General features: G+C 55.7%; 2 protein-coding genes across 3 annotated transcripts; one reads left to right on the forward strand and one right to left on the reverse strand.

The window, feature by feature from the left end:
* The first annotated feature begins 150 nt into the window (after positions 1-150).
* Positions 151-1,928, forward strand: TMEM147 (transmembrane protein 147). Its single transcript, XM_027044842.2, has 7 exons — positions 151-360; positions 429-498; positions 943-1,002; positions 1,088-1,224; positions 1,354-1,438; positions 1,525-1,646; positions 1,730-1,928. Exons 1-7 carry the CDS (start codon positions 284-286, stop codon positions 1,851-1,853), a joined length of 675 nt encoding a protein of 224 aa, XP_026900643.1. The 5' UTR covers positions 151-283; the 3' UTR covers positions 1,854-1,928.
* Positions 1,929-4,679: 2,751 nt separating this feature from the next.
* Positions 4,680-17,665, reverse strand: ATP4A (ATPase H+/K+ transporting subunit alpha). Of its 2 annotated transcripts, XM_027044854.2 has the most exons (21): positions 17,462-17,664; positions 17,316-17,375; positions 16,695-16,898; positions 15,425-15,538; positions 14,944-15,196; positions 14,429-14,697; positions 13,596-13,794; positions 13,100-13,209; positions 12,885-13,019; positions 12,218-12,410; positions 11,270-11,445; positions 9,974-10,110; positions 9,736-9,886; positions 9,474-9,642; positions 9,228-9,382; positions 7,984-8,107; positions 7,417-7,562; positions 5,981-6,114; positions 5,518-5,619; positions 5,335-5,426; positions 4,680-5,099 (listed from the first exon to the last, which is right to left on the reverse strand). In XM_027044854.2, the coding sequence occupies exons 1-21, from the start codon at positions 17,627-17,629 to the stop codon at positions 5,071-5,073; spliced, it is 3,120 nt and encodes a 1,039-aa protein (XP_026900655.2). In that variant the 5' UTR covers positions 17,630-17,664; the 3' UTR covers positions 4,680-5,070. The 2 variants fall into 2 exon arrangements, with proteins under 2 accessions (XP_026900655.2, XP_053065995.1); XM_053210020.1 differs by lacking the exon at positions 5,335-5,426 and having other exon boundaries at positions 17,462-17,665.
* Positions 17,666-20,833: the final 3,168 nt, after the last annotated feature.

The raw sequence follows: 20,833 nt of genomic DNA on the forward strand, positions 1-20,833 counted from the left end.
CACTACGGGGTCACGGCGCGCCCCGCACTCAAACGCGCTCCGCCGGTGCCCGCGGGGGGACCACACCTCGCCGCCCCACCTGGCTCCGCGCCGGCGCACTGGGGCCGCGCAGGCTCCCGGCGCCGGCCGCGGGCCGTGACGTCAGCGCGCCGGCGCCGGCCCGGCCTCGCTCCCAGAAGGCCGCGCGGGTCGCGGCGGAGGCAGGTGGGCGCCAGCCCCGTGCTCGGGCACCAGGCCGGCCGAGGAAGAGACCCGCGCCCCGCGGGCCCCGGCGGCCGGCGCCATGACCCTGTTCCACTTTGGGAACTGCTTCGCCCTGGCCTACTTCCCCTACTTCATCACGTACAAGTGCAGCGGCCTGTGAGTGCGGGGCAGCCGCGGGTGGGAGGGCGGGGGCCCGGGCCGAGCCTGACCGCCCGCTCCTGCAGGTCCGAGTACAACGCCTTCTGGAAGTGCGTGCAGGCTGGGGTCACCTACCTATTCGTGCAGCTGTGCAAGGTGAGGGCCCTCGGGTCCCCCTGAGAATACCCTGGAAAAAATGGGCTCTGGAAGGGGCGGAACTTGGGGCGAGGTCTCCAAACAACTTCTGTATAGCAGTTTAGTAAAATTGAGAAAACTCAGTTGTGTGGTGGAGTGTTTTGTACTTGCAGGAGCCGCGAACTAACCCCAAGGTCCACACAGTGCTGCTGACACTGCCGGGGTAGCTATAGCTAGCTCCGGCACCTCCTTCCCTAACCCGATCCCCTGTGACCACCACGGAACCCAAACTTCAGACCCCTACCCCCTTGTCTCCCCTGATCCTGTCATCTTGCCCGCCTCTTGCTCCCTTTCCACTAGGGTCCCTGAACCCCCAGAGCTCTACCCTCCACACCCACGCTAATTTCCTGCATATCCCACCTGGGTTATTCCCCTCACCTTGCAGTGATCTTTCTGTTTTCTCAGATGCTGTTCCTGGCCACTTTTTTTCCCACCTGGGAAGGCGGCATCTATGACTTCATTGGGGTGAGTGGGACAAGGGAGGGGGCAGGAGTGTAGGAGTGGGGCCCCCTGGCACCTGTGCTCACTCAAGCCTCAACCTGACCCACAGGAGTTCATGAAGGCCAGCGTGGATGTGGCAGACCTGATAGGCCTAAACCTTGTCATGTCCCGGAATGCAGGCAAGGGGGAGTACAAGATCATGGTTGCTGCCCTGGGCTGGGCCACCGCCGAGCTCATTATGTCCCGGTGTGTGCAGCAGCCTGGAGCCCAGATTCCTAAGAAAGGATACCTGGGTTCTAAGGAGGTGCTGGAGGGTGGGGGCTCAGACTCTGGCTGCTGAGGGTGCTGGAGAATCCCTCCCTTTGCCTTCCTCAGCTGCATCCCCCTCTGGGTTGGAGCCCGGGGCATTGAGTTTGACTGGAAGTACATCCAGATGAGCATCGACTCCAACATCAGTCTGGTACGAAGTCCTGTTCTCCCACACACCTTTTTGCTGGTGGCTGTACTCTTCCCAAAACCTGGTCCTGACTTCCCACCTCCCTGCAGGTCCATTACATCGTTGCATCTGCCCAGGTCTGGATGATAACACGCTACGACCTATACCACACTTTTCGGCCAGCAGTCCTCCTACTGATGTTCCTTAGCGTCTACAAGGCCTTTGTCATGGAGTGAGCTGGGTGGGGTTTGATGTTGGGTCCAAATGGGGGTGGATTATCTATTCTCCTTTCCTCATTGTGATGTTGCCTTACAGGACCTTCGTCCACCTTTGTTCCCTGGGCAGCTGGACAGCACTGCTGGCCCGAGCAGTGGTGACAGGGCTGCTGGCCCTCAGCACCCTCGCCCTCTATGTCGCTGTTGTCAACGTGCACTCCTAGGCTTGATGTCTTAGACCTTCACGTACCCTTTCCCTGCCTCCAGGTTTCTGTGAAGTAAACAGTATTTGGAAAGTTGTTTCTGCCTCCATCTTTCTCTCTCTCTCTCTCTCTCCCTTTGGAACGATCTACCAATACCACATTCGCTGGGTTCTAGAGGCCTTTGTTCTGGCTTTGAAGCCAGGTAGGCTAGGAAACTGGAAACTGGCCAACACTGGTTTGTCCTGTGTTCTGCAGCAGTTCCCTGGCTCTCCCTTTTTCCAGGATAGACTGGGGGCTTGGAATAGATAATCTTTGAGCAGTGTCAGGGAACAGGTGATAGAAGGGAGCTAGAATCGAAGAATATATTTCTCAGAGGCTTTTCCTCACAGCCTGGGCCCTTCCCTGGCTGCTTACCTCCTAGACTCTCAGCCCTAATCTCCCCTCCCAATCCCCCCTTCATATGGAGGCCAAGGGGATGTATCTGAAATCGCAGTTTTATTAGTGCATCCTCCTTGCTTACAACCTTCTGGGATTCCCCATTGCATACTGAACAGTCCAGCCACCTGAATTCTGGGTTTGGCCCTTGGGTGGCAGACTTTTATGAGCTCTGAGGTGCTTTGGTTCAGTTCTGTAGCCCTCAGATCAAATCCTGGCTGGAGTTTTCTTAGTATGGAGTACAGAGACCACTGCAGCCAACTAGCACAGCAGCTGAGCCCAACTTGGGCATCGTCCTGGATGCTGCCCTCCCTACCTCTTGTTTCACAAATTCTTTGGGAACTTCTCAGGTGTCGTCGGAGACCAGCCTCATTATTCAGAGGGCAGAGAAGAAAGAGGCAGCCACTCCAGTTGGTCGGTGGCAAGTTTAATAATGGAACTTAAACATACAAGGCTTATCTTGTGGCTGCAGGATGATGACTAGATCTCTGCACCCACCTGCCAAATCCCAAAAGTTTATATATAGAGGTTTTAACTGGATTCAGTCACATACTATCTAATACCACATCAGTGTCAAGGCTATATCCTTGGGTAGCATGTGGGGTGGGGTGGTGGAGGAGAATGCACATTTCAAGGACTGGGCGGGGGGGGGGGGTGAGAAGACTCCCAGCTCACAGGTCAACCGGTCAAGTTCACGTGCTCTCCATTTCCTCCAGCACCACCCAGGCCTTTCCTGTTCTAGTGGCCAGCCGCCTGCCCCGTTCCCTCCCCATCCCAGAGGGGATGTGTCAGAAGCAAGGCTTTAATGTCATGTTTATGTTCCACCTTGATGCAAATCCTGCCCGCCCAGGAAGGTGCTCTTCAGCGCTGGTATTCCCACAGGGATCTCCCAAGGCCTAGGATAGGGTAAGTGCCCCCTAGGCAGTCTCTTCCATCCAGGCTGTCAAGGTCCTGCCATAATGTTGCTTAACCCCGGGCTTAAGAAAGCACTAAGCACAGCTGTGCTAGGAGTCTTGATGTGTTCAGAGAGAGCATTTACCCTCAGGTGGGGAAACAACCACCTAGCCCTGTCACCTCTTCATTGTCCCTAGTCTAGACGGTCCACGGGTGTCTTGGAGGGGTGGGGAGTGACTGATTGGTCACAGAGTATATGGGCACTCCTAGCCCAGCTGGGTAGATCTTTGATAGCATCTCTCTCCCACACCTCCATCCCAAGCCCCACCTAGCCTTTGACATGTATGGGGACGAGTGAAAGTTGCAGAAATGACTCTTCAACAACTATTTGCTGAGCAGAGACTCTGATCCAGGGCCACTGTCGGTGGCCAACTATCTGTGGATAATCCCAGCTTTTATGGGGCTCGGGGAGACCAGAACGGTTGGGCTGAGATGGAGGGAGCACAGGCTAGATCAGGGCAGTGCTGGGGGGCCCAACCTGGGGGACAGGATGGGTTCCCTGGAAGAGAGATGTGAGCTGAGAACTGAAGGATGAGCGAATGGGGCAAGGGGAAGAAAGCAGGTGGCAAAGCCTGTGCAAAGGCCTTGAGGTCAGAGAGCAGGCCTGGCTTTCCAGTGAAACGAGAATTGATTGGAATAAGATCGAGGCGGCTTGTGAGGCTGGAAGCCAGCAGGGGCAGGGAGGAACCATGGAGAATTCTAGGCCAGGGAAGGGCAGGGAGTCCAGGGCTCACTGATGGGACGTGTTTGGAGGATCGCTGGGCCATGTGGAGTGGGAGAACCAGAGACAGATGTGGAAGCCACTGCAGATAGAACAGGCCATGGGGGCAGCGGAGTGGGGGCTGTGGTGAGGAGAAGCCTGGGGTCCTGCCAGAGAGATTCCTACTAAAGAACCAGGAAGAGAGGTGAGGAAGGGGACGGGGTGGAGGGGCAGATGTCAAGGCAGTGTCGAGCAGTTGGAGAGTTAACTTTTCAGGGGAGAGGGATGTGAGGACGAGACCTGTGACTTTAGCCTCCAGAGTCGGTCCCACTGCAGCGGCAGAGGAGTGAGCAAGTGGAACCGGAGTGGAGACCCCTGTGAAGGGAGAGGCGGGTGTGGAACGGTGCAGCTTGAGGTGGAAAAGATGTTGACACATTCTGTCAAGGTGCCAAGGGGAGGATGAGAATGCAGGCTGAGGAGAGAGACCAGAGGTGGTGTCTAGGCTAGCAGAGGGGCAAAGGCATCACTCCTGAGGGTGCCTGTCTGTGGTCATGTCCAGCTCGCCTGTAAATGCTGTCACTCTAGACAAAGGAATGGGAATTGATTTCCCCCAGGAATGTTTAGTGAGTACCTACTACACACTAGGCTGTGTCCTAGGAACTGGAGATACAGACCTGAACAAATAAATAGCTGCTGAGTTGTAGGCTTGTGGGAGGTCAAAGGGGATCACGAAAACACTTAGGACAGTGCCCGGCACAAAATAAAAGCATAGTCAATGTGAGCTGGTTTATTACTATCACGCAGCACAAGTGTGTTGGAAGAAGAGCCCCAGGCAGCCCTCTTGCCAGCCTGGCGTGCTAAGGACGGCCCCCCCCTTCACAGGAGCCACAAGCTCCCACTCCCTCCTGAAGCCCCCACCCCCTCAGAGGACTGGGCCCAAGGACTGCTCTGCCACGGGGGGAAGCTCTCCGCGGATGGGGAAGGGGAGTGGCGATGTCCCGCAAAGTTGGGGTGCCATGGGCTGCAGGAGCAGACACAGGTGGTGCTAGGGCTCTTGATTGCTTGATGTTCCGGTGGCTGCCCAAAGGGTCCCGTGCCCCCCACCTCTGCTGTGGGGGATGCAAGGATGGCTTGAAGGCCGCGGTCCCTCTAATAGTAGAGCTCCTGATCCCACCAGCCTGGGAGAGAGAGAAAGGAAAACAGGGAGGTGCTCAGAGGTATGGATGGGTGGAGGTTTGATACGGAGGGTCAAGCTTTGCACAGTGGCGGTATCGTAGCCAATAATGTTTATCCAAGGCGTGATTATTGCTGATTGATACGGAGGGTCAAGGGTTTGGAGGTCAAAGACCAGAGCAGCTGTTGTGAGAATGTTCCAGCCCCCGCAACCCCCTGGCCTCCAGTCTCCACACTCACTCCCTGGGCAACAGCGAACTCCAAGTTTCCGGATCTCGTCATAGACGAAGATGAGGAGGCCAAAGGGCATGGGGACCAGCCACCACTGGTACCTGAAGGCACAGGCGGGATGGCGAGGTGAGGGCTACCCTCAAGTCTGTGTCCCTGTGCCCATCCCTCCACTCACAGCTCACAGCCCCTCACCGAATGGGCATGAAGTTAAAGATGTTGGGCATTCCGGGGCAGTAGCACAGGAAGCAGCCGATGCAGACCTGGAACACGATGGCAATCACCAGGATCCTGTTCCTGCGGGTGGGCGGGAGGGGACGGGCTCAGAATGGCGGGTTCAGAACAAAGGCCATGGGGAACTGGGGACCAGATGGAAAGCAGGGCACTGCAGGGTCAAAGGACGTCAGCTGGAGATGTTCCAACAGTGGACGCTGGCCCCGTCCCATCTCCCCTTTGGCTGAGGAAAGCAGAGGGGCCGGGTGAGAGGCAGGTGGCGGGAGCCAGCTATAGATAAGGAATGGTAGAACCTGGCACCCGCACATGCGCAAATTGGTGCTGGTGTTTGCTGGCTGCCGTGAGCCCTAGTCAGGATCTGGTGGGAGCTGGAGCCAGGGCTTGGAGGGTAGGGCGGGGCAGGGGCGGGGCCGGCCGGGGACACCTGAAGAAGCCCTGCTGGAAGGCAGAGAGGCGGCGTGTCTTGCGGATGAGGACATCAGCGATCTGGCACATCTCAATGCTGATGAAGAACACGGTGTAGCAGGTGTACTGCTGGTACAGGCGCTGCCCAAACGTCTGTGGGCCAGAGGGGAGCAAAAGCATCCTGAGCCCAGAGGGAGAGGCTCTGCAGTCAGCCAGGCAGTCAGGGCCTGGGACCGTGGACCCCTGACTGCTCTTTCCCTTACGTCAGAGGCTGGAGTGGGGGAGAGGACGGATACGAATCTGCCAGGTTTGCAGGACCAAAGAATGTGGGGCCTAGACATTTTGGTCTCGCAAGCCCGGATGTCAACACCTGGGCATGTGGTAGGTCAGGCAATTGCTTTCATGATGAAAGGAGGGATGTAGAACCTTCCAGACACCCACAAGAAGGCACCTGGGAAAAGGGAATCGGGCTCCTAGGGCAGAATTTGCAAAGTCCGGTGACTCCAGTGCCCAGGCAGATGGCAAAAATGAGTGAAGTAGGCCAGAAGAGCCTATGGGGAAGAGAGCACGTGCCCCTTTTAAAAGGGGCAACCACTCTTCAGACCATTTCTTCAGTGTAACTATTTATAATACCAGCTAATTGTGTCAGGAACGCTAACTCTGCTTCAGGTACCACGCGTCTCACATGTATATCTCACTTAATCCCCCCCGGTAAGCGTAGGAGGGAGACTGGTGGTGCTCACACTTCAGCATTTCTGAACCCTCAGAAAGGCTGGTTATGACAGACTTCCAGGCCCCACCCCCAGAGGCCTGGGGTGTGGACTGAGAATTTGCATTTCAGACAAGCTCCCAGGGGATGCTGTCGGCCTGAGGACCACGCTGTGAAGTCCCTGAAGTAGATATTAGTATTATCTCCACTTACAGATGGGAAGACTGAGGCACAGAGAGGCAAAGCAACTTGCCCCGTGTCACACAGCATGTGAGGAATTGTGGCAAACCATGAATCCAGGCAGTCTGGTTCCAAGGTCTGCATTCTTAACCGTGATGGCAAATGTTTAAGGGGAATATCCTGACCTCTAACACCGCAGGGCACACTAAACACACCTGCTAACCGAATCGAGCCTCTCCGGGCTCCAAACCTTCATTAAAGCCCGCCACACGTGCAAACACTCTGTGTACGTGATACTGCAGTAACAATAACAGAATAGGGGCCCGGCTCCACACCAGAGATGACGTGCTACTGGAGGGCAGGGAGGGGACATCTGCAGCTGTGACCATCAGCGGCAAGGAGTTTGGAGCTCAAGACAGTAGTGGGAAAGGGCCCAGAACTGGCAGAGAGTCTGGGATGCTCTGCCTGAGCTCAATCACACGTGGAGGATGGGGTGTGGGCCCACCCACAAGGTAGGTGGCACTGGAAATGAGGGTGACATGGGATGGGGTGGGGCGAGGGCTCACCCACTCCTGGCCATAGCTGTCCTGCAGATCCTGTAGGTGGTGATTCTCCCAGTATGGCCGCAGCCCCACACACAGCAATGGGAACCAGCCCTCCTGGGCCATGGCCGTAAAGTAGTCAGTGAAGCCGGCAAATGATTGGATGGCACCTGGGGGAGATGCAAAGAGACACAGGGAGACAGGGGTGAGACACAGAGACATGGAAAGAGACAAGGACATTGAAAGGTAGGGACACAGGAACAGAGACACAAACACAGGGACACAGACAGTGACAGACATGGAGAGACACAAAGACAAGGATCCCAAGAGAGATCAACAGGGACATAAGAGACGAGGCACAGAGAGAGACAGAGACACACACCCAGAGACAGGGTCATGTAGAGCAGGGCCAGAGACAGAGAAGGGACACAGGGAGGGATCATGGCAGACACAGACTCAGAGAACAACAGAGACCCAGGATCGAATCCAGACCCCAGGATCTAGAACAAGCCAGAGCCCCAGTTAGAGACTCCAAGGCAGGTGAGCAGCCCTGCAGGGAGCCCCGGGCTCCCTGGCCCCATGGGCACTCACCGATCTGGAAGTAAGAGTAGGCAGCCAGGGGCTCGTTGACCAATCGGTCGCGCTTTGGGTTCCGGGGACGCAGATGCATGATGTCACTCTCTGCCTTCTCATATGCCAGGGACACAGATGGGAACTGGCCAGAAGCAGAGGGAACTGGGGTTAGGGGTTTGCCTGAGCCCCTGTCCCCTACCTGTTGGGGTCCCCCTCCCCCCACCTCCTGCCAGCGGACAGAGATAGGACTGAGGTTACGAGGCAGGTGACCACACAGGCAGACCTGCCTAGACAGCACGGATCAGCCAGTCCATCCAACAAAGCAATGTTTGGTCCATCCCTCCAACAAACGTGTGTTGTCTTGTCCGGTCCACATCCGTGTCCACATCTGACCTGATATCCACCTCCATCAGAACATCTGGATTTACCTCCACTATTGCATGTTCTTGTTCTCTCTCTCTCTCTCTCTCCCTCCCCCACCTTCTCTCTCCCTCTCTCTCTCCCCCTTACTGTTTCTTTTTCCCTGTCTCTGGTCTCTTTCTCTGTGACTGTCTCTGCTTTTGTATCCCTGTGTTCCTATCTCTCCTTGTCACTATCTCTGCATCTCTTCTGTCTCTGTGTCCCTGTGTCCTCCTCCCTATCCCCCACGCCATCTGTCCATCACTGCAGAATGGCAGCAGAGTATACTAATCAAGAGCAGAGTCCCTGGGGCACCTGACTACCTGGGCTCGAATCCCAGTGTGCCACTTATTAGCTGTGTGACCTGGGACAAACCACTCGACCTGTCTATGCCTCGGTTAGCTCATCAGTAAAATGGGGGTGAGAAATAAAGCCCATCCCACTGAGCGTTTGTGAGGACAAAATTAATTAACGCGTGTCTGGCCCAAAGAAGGCACTTAGGCAAGTGCTGTTGAATAAATAAGTCAAGGTGGCCATGCATCTGGCTGCATGCATCCCTGTATCTGTGGTTCTTTTTCTGTCTGTCTGCCTTGGGGCCTGACAGTGTTTATCTGTCAAGGCTGTTGAAGGGTGTCTGTCTGTGATCCAACTTTCACCAGATATGTGTGTTAATGTCTGAGTCCACGTGTCTATGCCTGAGTGCCCACCTGTGTGTCCACATCTGTAGTTCTGTCTGGGACTACCTATCTGCCTGCCTGCATATCCACATCTGCCTGTCTTTGTACACATGTCTGTATCATTGTGTCCAAGAGTGTCTGTCCGTGGGCACTACACGGGTGGGAACGTTGGGGCTGTAGACTCACGATGTCAGTGCAGAGTTCTATGAAGAGGATGGTGATGCAGCCGAGGGGCAGGGGCACACTGACAGTAATGTAAATGAGGTACGGCGTCAGCTCTGGAATGTTCTTGGTCAATGTGTAGGCGATGGACTTTTTCAGGTTATCAAAGATCAGCCGGCCTGTGGGGTTACAGAAGACATCTCAGACTCCTCGCTGCCCAGTTCCTTCTGTGCCCACACTGCCTCCCCCAGTCTCCAGCCCAGCTCGGACCCTGCTCCACGCCCGTCACAATGGAGGCAAAGTTATCATCCAGCAGGATCATGTCAGCTGCATTTTTGGCAGCATCCGAGCCAGCAATGCCCATGGCCACGCCGATGTCTGCCTTCTTCAGGGCTGGGGAGTCGTTCACGCCATCCCCTGTCACAGCCACGATTGCACCCTGCAGGGAGTGGGTGCGGGTAAGGGGTGGTCAGTGAGAGGCCAACCCAGGGCCAGCCCAGCCCATGGGCCGCCTTCCTCGGCAGAGTCGTACCAGTCGCTGGCAGCTCTCCACAATCACCAGCTTCTGCTGGGGACTGGTGCGAGCAAACACCATCTCGGGGTGAGTACGCAGTGCCTCCACCAGCTCAGACGGGTCCATGTCCTTCAGCTGCATGCCATTGATGACGCAGGCACGGGCATCCCTGGGAAGGAGGTAGGAGGGCATCACCAGGGCCTCAGTCTGCCTGGGGTGTGGAGAGAACCATGGGGGGTGGGCAGAAGGGGCTTACTTCTTATTAACTTGGTCCAGAGGCACGCGGAGGCGGGCAGCGATGTCCTCCACTGTCTCGCTGCCTTCTGAAATGATACCCACACTGGCTGCAATGGCCTTGGCTGTGATGGGGTGGTCACCTGTCACCATGATCACCTGTTGGGGAGGGGACCATCAGACCCTTGTTGCCTTCAGATCAGCCCACTCTCCTCATCCTCCCTGGTGGACATCTACTGATACACTCGTTCACTTATTCAACCAGTCGTGACCACCTGCTGTGTGCCTGGAAAATGTCAGGGACAAAGCAGACAGACAAAAATCTCTGTTCTTGTGGAGTTGGCACTCTAGTGTGGGAGACAGAAAATAAACAAAGTAAAGGAATGAATGATACAGCATATTAGGAGAGGGGAAAAATTAACCTGGGTAAAGGGGATGGCAAATGTTGGGTGGAAAAAGTGGTGTCAATTTTAAGTGTGTCCAGGGAAAGCCTCATTGAGAAAGTGACATCTGAGCAGAGGTCTGAAAGAGGTGAGAGAATTGGCCACATGTAAAACTGAGGGAAGAGTGTTCGTGACAGCAGGAACAGGCAATGCAAAGACCCTGGGGTGTGAACATGCCTGAACTGTTGGAGGAGTAGAGGGAAGACCAGCATGACTGGAAAGCGGTAAACAAAGAAGTGAGGCAGGGGGGTGGCTAAGCAATAAGCTTAGAAAGGTAACAGGGCCAAGCTCTTCTAGGGACTGGGTCTTAGAGACCATGAGAAGGACATGGCTGTTGCTTGCTCAGTCTTGGCTCCCCAACTCTTGATTTGTCTTTCAGGAACCATCCCTCACCCCCAGAGTTGAAGTGAGGTCTCTAGCCAAGAATGGGCAAGTAAGCCCAGACCTAGCCAACCGAGGTACCCCACCCCTAGCCACAGTGACTGGTTCAGGGAGGAACATGTGACCCAATCCGGGACAACAGCAAAAGAGGCACTCTTTTTCTGTGGGGTAGCTAAACAGGTGGGATGTCTGTTGGAGCTGCTGGGGGGTGGTCATCTTTGTCGACCAAAATGGAGGGACTGCTTGAGAATAAAGCCATCAGAGGGAGAAGTAGAACCAAGACATGGAGAAAGACAAATTCCTAATGACACTGAACTCCTAGATCCAGCTATACCGGAAGCTTCATTCCCCAGAACTTTTCAGTTTCATGAATCAATATATTCTTTTTTTGGTTCAAACCACTTTCAGGTAGTTCTCTGTCACAGGGTTTGTCACCCCCAAATACTGCTAACTTCTGTTCTCACCCCTGCCTGCTCCCCTTCCTGGTTGCATACCCGGATGCCTGCTGTGCGGCACTTGAGCACAGCATCAGGGACGGTGGCCCGGGGCGGATCTATCATGGATACAAGTCCCGCAAAGCACAGGCCACTAGTTGGAAAGTTCATGGCCTCCACATCGAAGGCGTAGCCGGGAGGGTAGTCCTTCTCACTCAGGTAGAGCTGGCAGAATCCTGACCAGAAAACAGGGGAGTCAGAGAGGGGTCCAGGAAGCCCTTCTCTAGCAAAGCCAGGTGATGAGTAAAATAACAAGGCCCCTTGTACCAAGCACCTACAGATGCCTGACCATCATCAGATGGCTGAATACTTCATTCACATGATGTGAGTCTATTATTACAACCAACCTGTGAGACTGTTAGCATGCTTATGTTGCAGATAAGGAAACTGAGGCCTAGAGAGGGGCATTTCTTGCCAGCGGTCCCACACAAGTAAGGTAAATGATCCAGGATTGAACCACAGGTTTGTGTCTTCCAGGGTTGAGGCAGGGGTTAGGGAAATTTAGGAATCGGGACAAAATGTTGAGGCAGATCAGAGGTCAGGACAAGGATTGGGGGGTCTTGAGTTGAGGCAAGGATTGGAGGTCAAAGGGTCAAGAGGAGGACACTGACAGGTGGATGTGAAAGCAGGTCAAGGTTGGGGCAAGAGCTGGGAAAAATCAAGGGATGTCAGGTCAGGAATGGGAAGGTCCCAGGGAGGACAGGTGGGAAGGAGCTGGGTCAAGATAGAAACTGAGGATGGACAAGGGTCAGGACTGAGACAGGGAAAGTCAAAGATGAATGTGTGCACTTGGGCAGGTCAGCTGTGAGCCAGGGATGGGAAAGGTCATGGTCAGGGCTGGGCGGGGAAGGTTGGGCAGGGAAGATTGGGCAGGGTCTGTGCTAGCTCCTCCTTACAGATTGGTTTACCATCTACTGTGGGGGTCTCACAGAGCCCTGGGGGTCTCACCAAGCACGCGTTCACCCAGGCCTCCCAGGCTAAGGTAGGCAGTCTGGAAAGCCTCCCGCCACTGCTCGTCCAGCGGCAGCTCCTGGCCCTTGATGAGGATGGAGCTACAGCGTTCCAACACGCGCTCAGGGGCGCCCTTCATCACCAGCACGTGCCGGGGGTCCCGCGGGTCCTCCAGTGTGTGGATGGACAGCTTCGGGCAAGGAAGGGGACGGTGTTAAGGACTAGGACAAGGGGGCGGGACTTGGGAGAACGGCGGGGTTGACCGCGCTGGGGCGCAGCCGGAGGAACCTTTGGAGGGTGCAGCTTGGCTGGGGGTGAGGGGCTAGCGTGCCGGGCAGGTCTTTCGTAGAGGCTGAGGGTTAGGGACGCAGTAAGGAGCCTGAGCGCAGAGAATGGATAGAATTAGGGTCGGAGTTGGTCTGGGACGGAATTTGGACTGCGAGCTACCCCCACGGAAGGCCTGAAAGCTGACGGTGAGCCCCCAGCTAAGGGGCTGGGGGGGGGGGGGGGGGGGGGAAGAAGTGGTTGTGGGCGGGGCTTGGCTAGGAAGGGGGCGGGAACTAAGAGAGAAACCCTGCGGTAGGCCAGCCCTGAGTGTGGGTGGGGCCTGAGATGGGCGGGGTGCTCTCTGTGGGAGGGGGTCTGGGCGGGACTGGGCGCACACCTGGAACTTGTTGGTGGAGTTGAAGGGGATCTCGCAGACTTTGGGGAAGCGCTCACGGTAGCCCATGGCGTTGCCTAGGGTCAGCTCCGAGAACTTGAGCAGCGCAGTCTCGGACGCGTCCCCGATCACGATGCGCTGGAAGCGGCGGCGGGTGTCAGGGGCGAGCCTGGCTGCACCAGGCTCCCGGGATCCCCCGGAGTACCCTATGGTCTCACCTTGGGCACCGGCACCGCGTCCTGGCCCGACTTGAAGGCAGCGCGGTTGCACAGCGTTAGCACGCGGCACAGCGCCCGCCACGTCTCCGAGGACTGGTCAAACGTCTGCCCTGCAGGCCAGGCGTCCAGGCTGGGGCCGCGAGGGGACTCCTCGCGGGCCCCAGACCCGGCGCAGCGCTCTCCCATACCAGAACCGAGTCCCTCTCTCTAGATTCAGGACAGGATCACCTCCCAGACCTGGGTGGGACCCAAACCCCTCCTCATACCCCAGGACAGAGCCTTCTCTCCAGACCCAGTACTGAGTTTCCTAGGAGACCCAATACCAAGCCCCTTTGCAGACCTAAAGCTTCACAGACCCTTGCCCCGATCGGGATGGAGCCCCACTCCATTAATGCAGATCCCTCCCCAGACTCCCTTCAGTAACCTCAGAGCTCCCTTCCACGTCTCAAGCGTCTACCAGATCCTGCCCCAGCCCCGTCTCGTTCCACCCCCACACCTGACTGGTCTTCCGTAGTGTCAGCCGAGTGGATGTGGTTGTCAAACCAGAGATGGGACACAGTCATGCGGTTCTGAGTGAGGGTCCCTGTCTTGTCAGAGCAGATCACTGATGTGGAACCCAGTGTCTCCACTGCTTCCAGGTTCTTGACGACACAGTTCTTGCTGGCCAGTCGCTTGGCTGTCAGGGACAGGCAGACCTGGGAGAAGGGGTGAGAAGCGCAGGTAGGGGGCCCCATCCTTGCTTCTAGTCCTTCCCTTCTCTCACAGCACGGGAGCCTGCATCCCAGCCACAGTACTGTGTACACAGCATTCCTCGGCAAAACCCATGCTTTTCTTGCCTCTGTTTTTTCCGGCCTGTGCTTTCTTCCACTTGGGACACCTCCCCAATCTGCCCAGACAGACATAACTAGGCCCTTCTCTAAGCTGCCCAGGCTGAGGTTCTGTAGGTTCTCTTATCAACACAACCAAACTGAGAAAGCAGACATCCTCTGAACCTCCTCTGGGGCTGGTCTTGGACTGGGTGCTAACTGTTGAGGGCTGCCCACACTGGACCTCAGCCTCCTCCTGTCAAGGATGCGTCCTGTTCATCTGTGAGTCCTCAGTGTTTGGTATAGTGTATGGCCCAGACTAGCGTTGGTGAGTGTTTGCTGAATGGATGGATAGATGGAGAGACAGGGGGTGGGGAGGATGGTTGATGGGAAGGTGTGTGGGTGGGAAGTGAGGGGGTGGTAGGACAAATAGGGAGACGATGGAGGCAACCCTGGATGAATGAACACACAGATGGACGAGCCTCCCAGCTCTCTGCACCTCTTTTCTGTCTCCCCAACTCACCGTGACAGTGGCCAGCAGCCCCTCGGGCACGTAGGCTACCACAATGGCCATGAAGAAGACCATGGCCCGCAGGAAGGTGTAGCCAATGCACATGGCCACCACAAAAAATGTGGCGCCGAAGAGGATGGCCAGGCCTGCGATGATGTCCACAAAATGTTCGATTTCAATAGCGATGGGGGTCTTCTCATTTTCTACTCCCGATGCCAGCGATGCAATGCGCCCAATGATGGTGCGGTCACCTGTGTTCACCACCAGGCCCTGTGCCGTGCCTGCAGTGGGGCCAAGAGGGTGCCTCAGGGACAGGTGGGCAGCGATGGGGGTGTGCACACAGTGTGAACTGCAGAAGGGGAAGTCATGGGAGATACAGGGGCAGGATGCCCCGAAGAGGGGGTGGTCACGTGAGGTGGGCAGGCAGTGTGGCTTCATACATGGCAGAAGAAGGGGAGTGGAGGCAGCCGTGGGGAGTGTGGAGGCAGCGTGGTCAGCCGGGGGGGGCGGGCAGGGGCCTCACAGACCTTCAAGGCACATGGTGGAGAAGAAGGCGATGTTGCGGGTCTCCAGGGGGCTCTCGTGTGTACATTCGGGCGAGCGGGTCTGCGGCTCAGACTCTCCAGTCAGCGAGGAGTTGTCCACCTTGCAGCCCTGGGCCTGGAGGATCCTGATGTCCGCTGGCACTCGGTCCCCGCCTTTCATCTCCACCAGGTCGCCCACCACAAGCTGGTCTGCATTGATCTGGAACTTGTCCCCATCTCGGATCACAGTTGCTTGCTGTGGGGCAGGGGCACAGGGTTGAGGTGGGCAGGGGTGGGGGTGGAGGCCACTGAGTGCAGGGGAAGGTGGGGAGATGCAAAGAGGGAGCTGTGGAGGACCTATGGGCGGAGCGGGAGGCTACAGGCTGGGAGCAGGTTGGGCCTGGTGGGAAGGCCCACCCAGACAGACGCCAGGAGCCTCCCTGCGCCCGCCCGAGTGCACACAGGGAACTGAATGGGGACCCACCTGGGGCACGAGGTTCTTGAAGCTGGCAATGATGTTGGTGCTCTTAAACTCCTGGTAGTAGCCAAAGCAGCCGGTGACCACGACCACGGCGATGAGGGCCAGTGCCAGGTACAGCTGGGTAGAGGCAGGAAGGGGGCCAGGCTGATGAGAAGGGGCCGGAAGATCCCTGCGCGGGGGCGCCCGCCTACTCCCTGTCCCCCGGTGTTCTTGGGGTCACCCCTGTGGTTTTCCCTGCTTTACTAGCCACCACATGCACTGTTCCCCGTGGCCTGTGTTCCCTGTCCCTGTGTTCTCCACGTCCCACATTCAGCTTCCCTGTATTCCCAGTGTCGTGTACCTATATCCCATATTCTCTGGGTCCTGAACCCTACATCCCCCATGTCCCCATATCCTACGACTTGTGCCCTGTGTCACCATGCATCCTTTCCTGCGTCCTTTTGAGTCCTGCATTCCACATGTCTGCTGTCCTCTGTCCCCTCATGTTCTCATGCCCTATAGTCCCTGTGTTACAAGTTTCGTGTTCTGTGTTTTCATAATCTGTGTGCCACCTCTATGTGCCCTGTGCCCCAAAGTGCACCCTCCTGTCCCCATTTCCATGTTAGTATGCTGTCGATCTTATGCTGCATATTCTGTGGACTCCAAGATCATGTTCCAAATTCCAAGTCCCTATGTCCAACGTCTCCCCATGTCTGTGTACCTCTAAGTCCCCATCTGGTGGCACATGTCCTATGACTTTCAAATCCCTGTCAATGCCACACATCCCTAAGTTCCCACGTCTCTTGTTCTGACCCCTGTCATATATCCAATGTCCTCTTGTCCCACATTTCAATATTCTCTGTCTCTGTGCTTCCTTGTCTGCTTCATGTCTCTCTAGGCACTGTGTCCTGAGTCTTCGGTCCCCTATGTCCCTATGCCCTGTGTCCCATGTCTGAGTCCCATGTCCCTTGTGCCCTTGGTCTGTCCCGTGTCTTCTGTTTCCCAAGTTGCATATCTTAAGTATTGTATTTCTACGTCTTTGTGTCCCCACCCGTGTCCTCCATATCTGAGATACATTCTCTGTGTCCCCTGTGACCTGTGTCATCGGGTCTGCCCCATATCCCAGTATCGTTCATCTCCCCCTCCTCTTGCCCCCCGTGACCTATGTCTTGGAACTGCATTTCCACGTGTCTGTGTCCCCATCCTGTATCCCTCGCGTCCTGAGTCCATGCTCAATGTTCTCTATCCTCCAGTTCCCTGTGTCCCACGTCTGCCCACAGCAGCTGCTACTCACATTGTCGTCGGTGGTGAGGTCCCCCTCACTGGCCTGGATGGCAAAGGCAATGAGACAGATGGCAGCAGCCACCCACATGAGGCACTGCAGACCACCGGCCAGCTGCCGGGCGAACTTGACATACTCAGGGGTACCACGCGGCGGCCGCAGGGCATTGGGCCCATCCCGCAGCAGCAGATCCGCGGCCAGGCTGGCAGTCAGGCCCTGGGGACAGGGCAGGTGGTCGCAGTGGCTTCCAAGGGCTTTCGTCTCACCACACGCTCCTTGGTGGGGGTAGCTCTTCTGTCTGTCTCTTTCCCCTCTTCTCCCCTCTGTCTTGTGCCTCTTCGTTTCTGTGTCATCCTTGCCTCTGTCCTGCCCCTTCCCCCTGCCCTCCACCGAGTCTCTCTCAATTTTCCTGCCTGGTTCTCTCTTCCTGTTGTCTCTGCTCTGCTTCACTCTCTCTTATCTGCCTCTTTGTCTCTGTCTCTGCCTCTCTGCCTCTTTTTATCTGCTTCTCCTACTCCATCCCTCTCTCTATTTGGCCCTTTCTCTCTAATGCATTTCTCCCTTTTCTTCCTCTCTCTCTCTCTCCCTCTCTCCCCTTCTCTGTGCGCACCCCTCCCTCTGCGCCCAGCTCACCTTGGTCGCACTGGTCTGGTATTTCTGTTCCAGCTCCGTGACTGATAGCTGGTGGTCGTTCTGCGTGGTGGGGGCAGGACAGTCACTGTCCAGCTCTCACCGGCCGCACTCCTGCCCCCCACCCAGCCCCCTCGCCCCCTGCTCACAATCTCCATCTCCTTCTTCATGTTCTCCAGCTTCTCCTTCCTCTTGCCTCCTTTATTGCCTGCCTTCTTCTTGCTCATCTTGGCTGCCATGTCCCCACCAGGGCCAGGTCCCAGCTCTACTGAGTACATCTCGTAATTCTCCTGGGGATGAGAGGAGCGGGGAGGCATCAGATCCCACTGAAACTCCTGCCTCCAGCCTCCAGCCTCCCAACCCCTGACTCCGGGCCCCACTCACTGCCTTCCCCATAGTGCCTGGTGCAGCCACCCTCCTTTGCTGAGACAGAGCCTAGGGTCTGGACTGGCCCTGATATACCCAGGGAGGGAGGAGGTGGAGCAAGACTGCCCCAATTACAGCTGATTGTGGGGCTCCTTGGGGTGACCTCCAGGCCTAAGCAGCTCAGGAATTACCTACTGAGCTGCCCCAACCTGCCCAGACCCATCTCAACCTGCCACTGAGATCAGGGGACCACTGAGGATGTCCATCGTAACGACAAGAACAGCAAACATACGGTGTTCATCATGTGCCAAGCACCGGGCTCAGGGCTTTCCTGTATTAACTAATGTAACCTCACAACATCCCTTTGAGACGAGTACTATTCTTTCCTCTCCCTACCACAGAGATGGGGAAACTGAGGCACGGGATGGTTAAGTCACTTGCCTGTTGTCCGCAAGCTCGGACGTGGAAGGGTCAGGACTCAGAACCAGGTAGGCTGGCTGCAGGGTCCTCTTCCAGGCCACACTGCCCATGCCTGACTCCTGGAGGGGGAGCGCGCTCACAATGGTTGCTGTAATAGCTGTCGTTTAGGGAGGACTTCCTGGTTCTGGCTCTGCCCAGTGTGCTTTGTGTGAATGTTTCATTAGCTCCTCACCCTATAAAGTTATGTTCTCTTATTGGCCGCCATTGTACAGATGAAGAACCCAAGGCACAGAGAGGTTAAGGACTTGGTCTAAGGCTGTGATGACTAAGTACCAGGGGCAGGATTCCAGCCCAGGTCTGACCCCGGAGCCTGGCTCTCGTATGGGACCACCAGTGAAGAAGCCCACAGTTCACATCAGCAGTCGGTGGCAAGTGTGAGCCAGACCCTGCACACATGTGACCTTGGGGGTCCCTGCAACAAACCCCTGTGCGGGCGGCATTAACATTCCCGTTGTGCACAGGGGAAACCAAGGCCTGGAGAGGTTCAAGGGGGTCCCGGAGGTGCCCCACACATCCAGCCGTAGCCATTACAGGTGCTCCCATCTCCACTCCAACCTGCCCGCGTGGGGAAACCAAGGAACAGAGTGGGGAAAAGACGTCTCCAAGGATCCCGGCTCGATCTTGGTTTTGGTGCCAGGTTTGAGGTCCCCCGGGCGGGCACCCCTGTGGGCAGCAGTGAGGATCTGGACTGCTGGAATGGCAGGTTCTTGATATCTCATGCTTGGCCTCACAGCACGGACGTGTATCTCAGGTCAGGCACGGGTATATCTGATAAGATAATTGCTCTGGCGACGTCCTTTTCTCCTGAGGCAGGTCACCTGGGAAAGTTTAAGCTGTTGAGCAGCCCAACCTCCTCCCCATACCCATCCAGCTGGTCATCCCATCTCCTGCTACAGGGGACCCCCAGAGAGGAGACTGGTGGGGTGAAGTCACACTGAGTGCCCTTACAATGAGTCTGCTTGCACTGGGGGCTTCAGCTCTCTGAACCACACATGTGAAGCACTTTGTGTCACGTCGCTCCTCTGCTTACAACTCTCCAGGGGTTTCCCTTCTCGCTCATAATAAACTCTCAAGTCATTCCTGACAGATCTTGCCCTGGCTCACCTCACCTGGCTCAGTTTCTACTACGGTTCAACAGGCACTGGCCTTCTTGCTGCACTTTGTACAGGCCAAGGTCACTTGCACTTGCAGGTCCCTCTGCCTGATGCTCTCTTCTTTAGAAATCTGCATGATTCTTTCTCGCCATCAGGTCTCAGTTCAAATGTCATCTCTTCAGATAGTCCTTCCAATATTTCACCCTGATCAGGCTCCATGCCCTTGACACTGCTTTACTCACACCCCTTGTCCCAACCTGACACTGTATTTTATTCTCATTTGTTTGCTGTCGATCTTGTCACACGAGAAGGAAGACTGGGACTTGGTTGTGTTTGCTGCTATACACACGGCACCCAGAACAGTGTCCTCAGACACACAGTAGATGGTCAGAAGACACTGTTGGATGTGGAATATTCATTAGCAAAAACAGAGTATTGGGCAGGCCCTCAGGAAGTCTCAGTCACTGGGAATTCCTTGGTTCCCCTTGCTCTCTCTAGCCCTTCCACCCTGCCCACCAGCCCCCTACCTCCGAAAGCATCCAGAGCCTGGGGCAAATATGGTTCAGGACCACCACAACCTAAGTCACAGGTGGAGAGACCAAGGCAAAATCACTGGCAGCAGATGGCTGACCCCCGACATGTGCAGACCTCTGTCATAATCAGGGACTGTCTTCCTCTAGTCTCTGTTCCATTTGTCCCTTTATTTTCATTTCTTAGTTTTACTATGTTCCTTTTCAATGTTTTATTTTTAAATATTTCAGACCCACACGTTACAGGGAGAAAATGAATACCTGCCTACCTTTCAGCTAAATGGAATGATCTTATCAGTTGGTAGTTTCTAGAGGAATGACAGATGACACACAGAGAGAGTGAGAGCAAGAGAGAATAGATTTTTTTTTTTAAGCTTGGGCTTAACCACTTGAGAGTAACTTGGAGACAGGATGCTTGTTTATCTGTGAACATGTAGGCATGTGTCTCCCACGAATATGGACACTCTCTTACATGACCGTGGTCCAACGGTCAGATGCAGGACGTTCACACTGACATGACATTATGAGCTAATCTAGGGAACGTATGTGAATTTCCTATTTTCCCTCTCATGTCCTTTTCGTGGTCTGGGATCGCACTTGACATTTTTAGTTGCCGTGTCTCCTCAGTCTCCTCCAATCTGTGACATTTCTTTACTCTTTCCTTGTCTTTCCAGACCTTGCCATTTCAGAAAAGTATCAGTCCGTTATTTTGTAGAATTTCCCTCAGTTTGGCTTGGCCGACGGTTCCCCACGATTAGACTCAGATCATGTGCTTTTAGCAGGAACACAGCAGTGATACATGCCCATCTCAGAGCGTCGTGGCAGGATGGGCCTCATTTCTGAGCCTTTAAGTGATCTGGACCGGGGTAGACATTTGGAGGATATCCAGAGGCTTAGGGAATGACCAGAGGGCTATTCTATGATCTCTGTATTTTCCACGCAAAACGCTGTCACAGGCACAGCTGGCACTTGGTAATGAAAACACAGTCACCGCCTGAGCCCCCCACCACATCCTCAGCCGGCCACTTAAAGAGGCTGCTGGCCCAGCCCC

The sequence above is a fragment of the Acinonyx jubatus genome, chromosome E2 (assembly GCF_027475565.1).
Source record: "Acinonyx jubatus isolate Ajub_Pintada_27869175 chromosome E2, VMU_Ajub_asm_v1.0, whole genome shotgun sequence".
NCBI classification, from domain to species: domain Eukaryota; kingdom Metazoa; phylum Chordata; class Mammalia; order Carnivora; family Felidae; genus Acinonyx; species Acinonyx jubatus.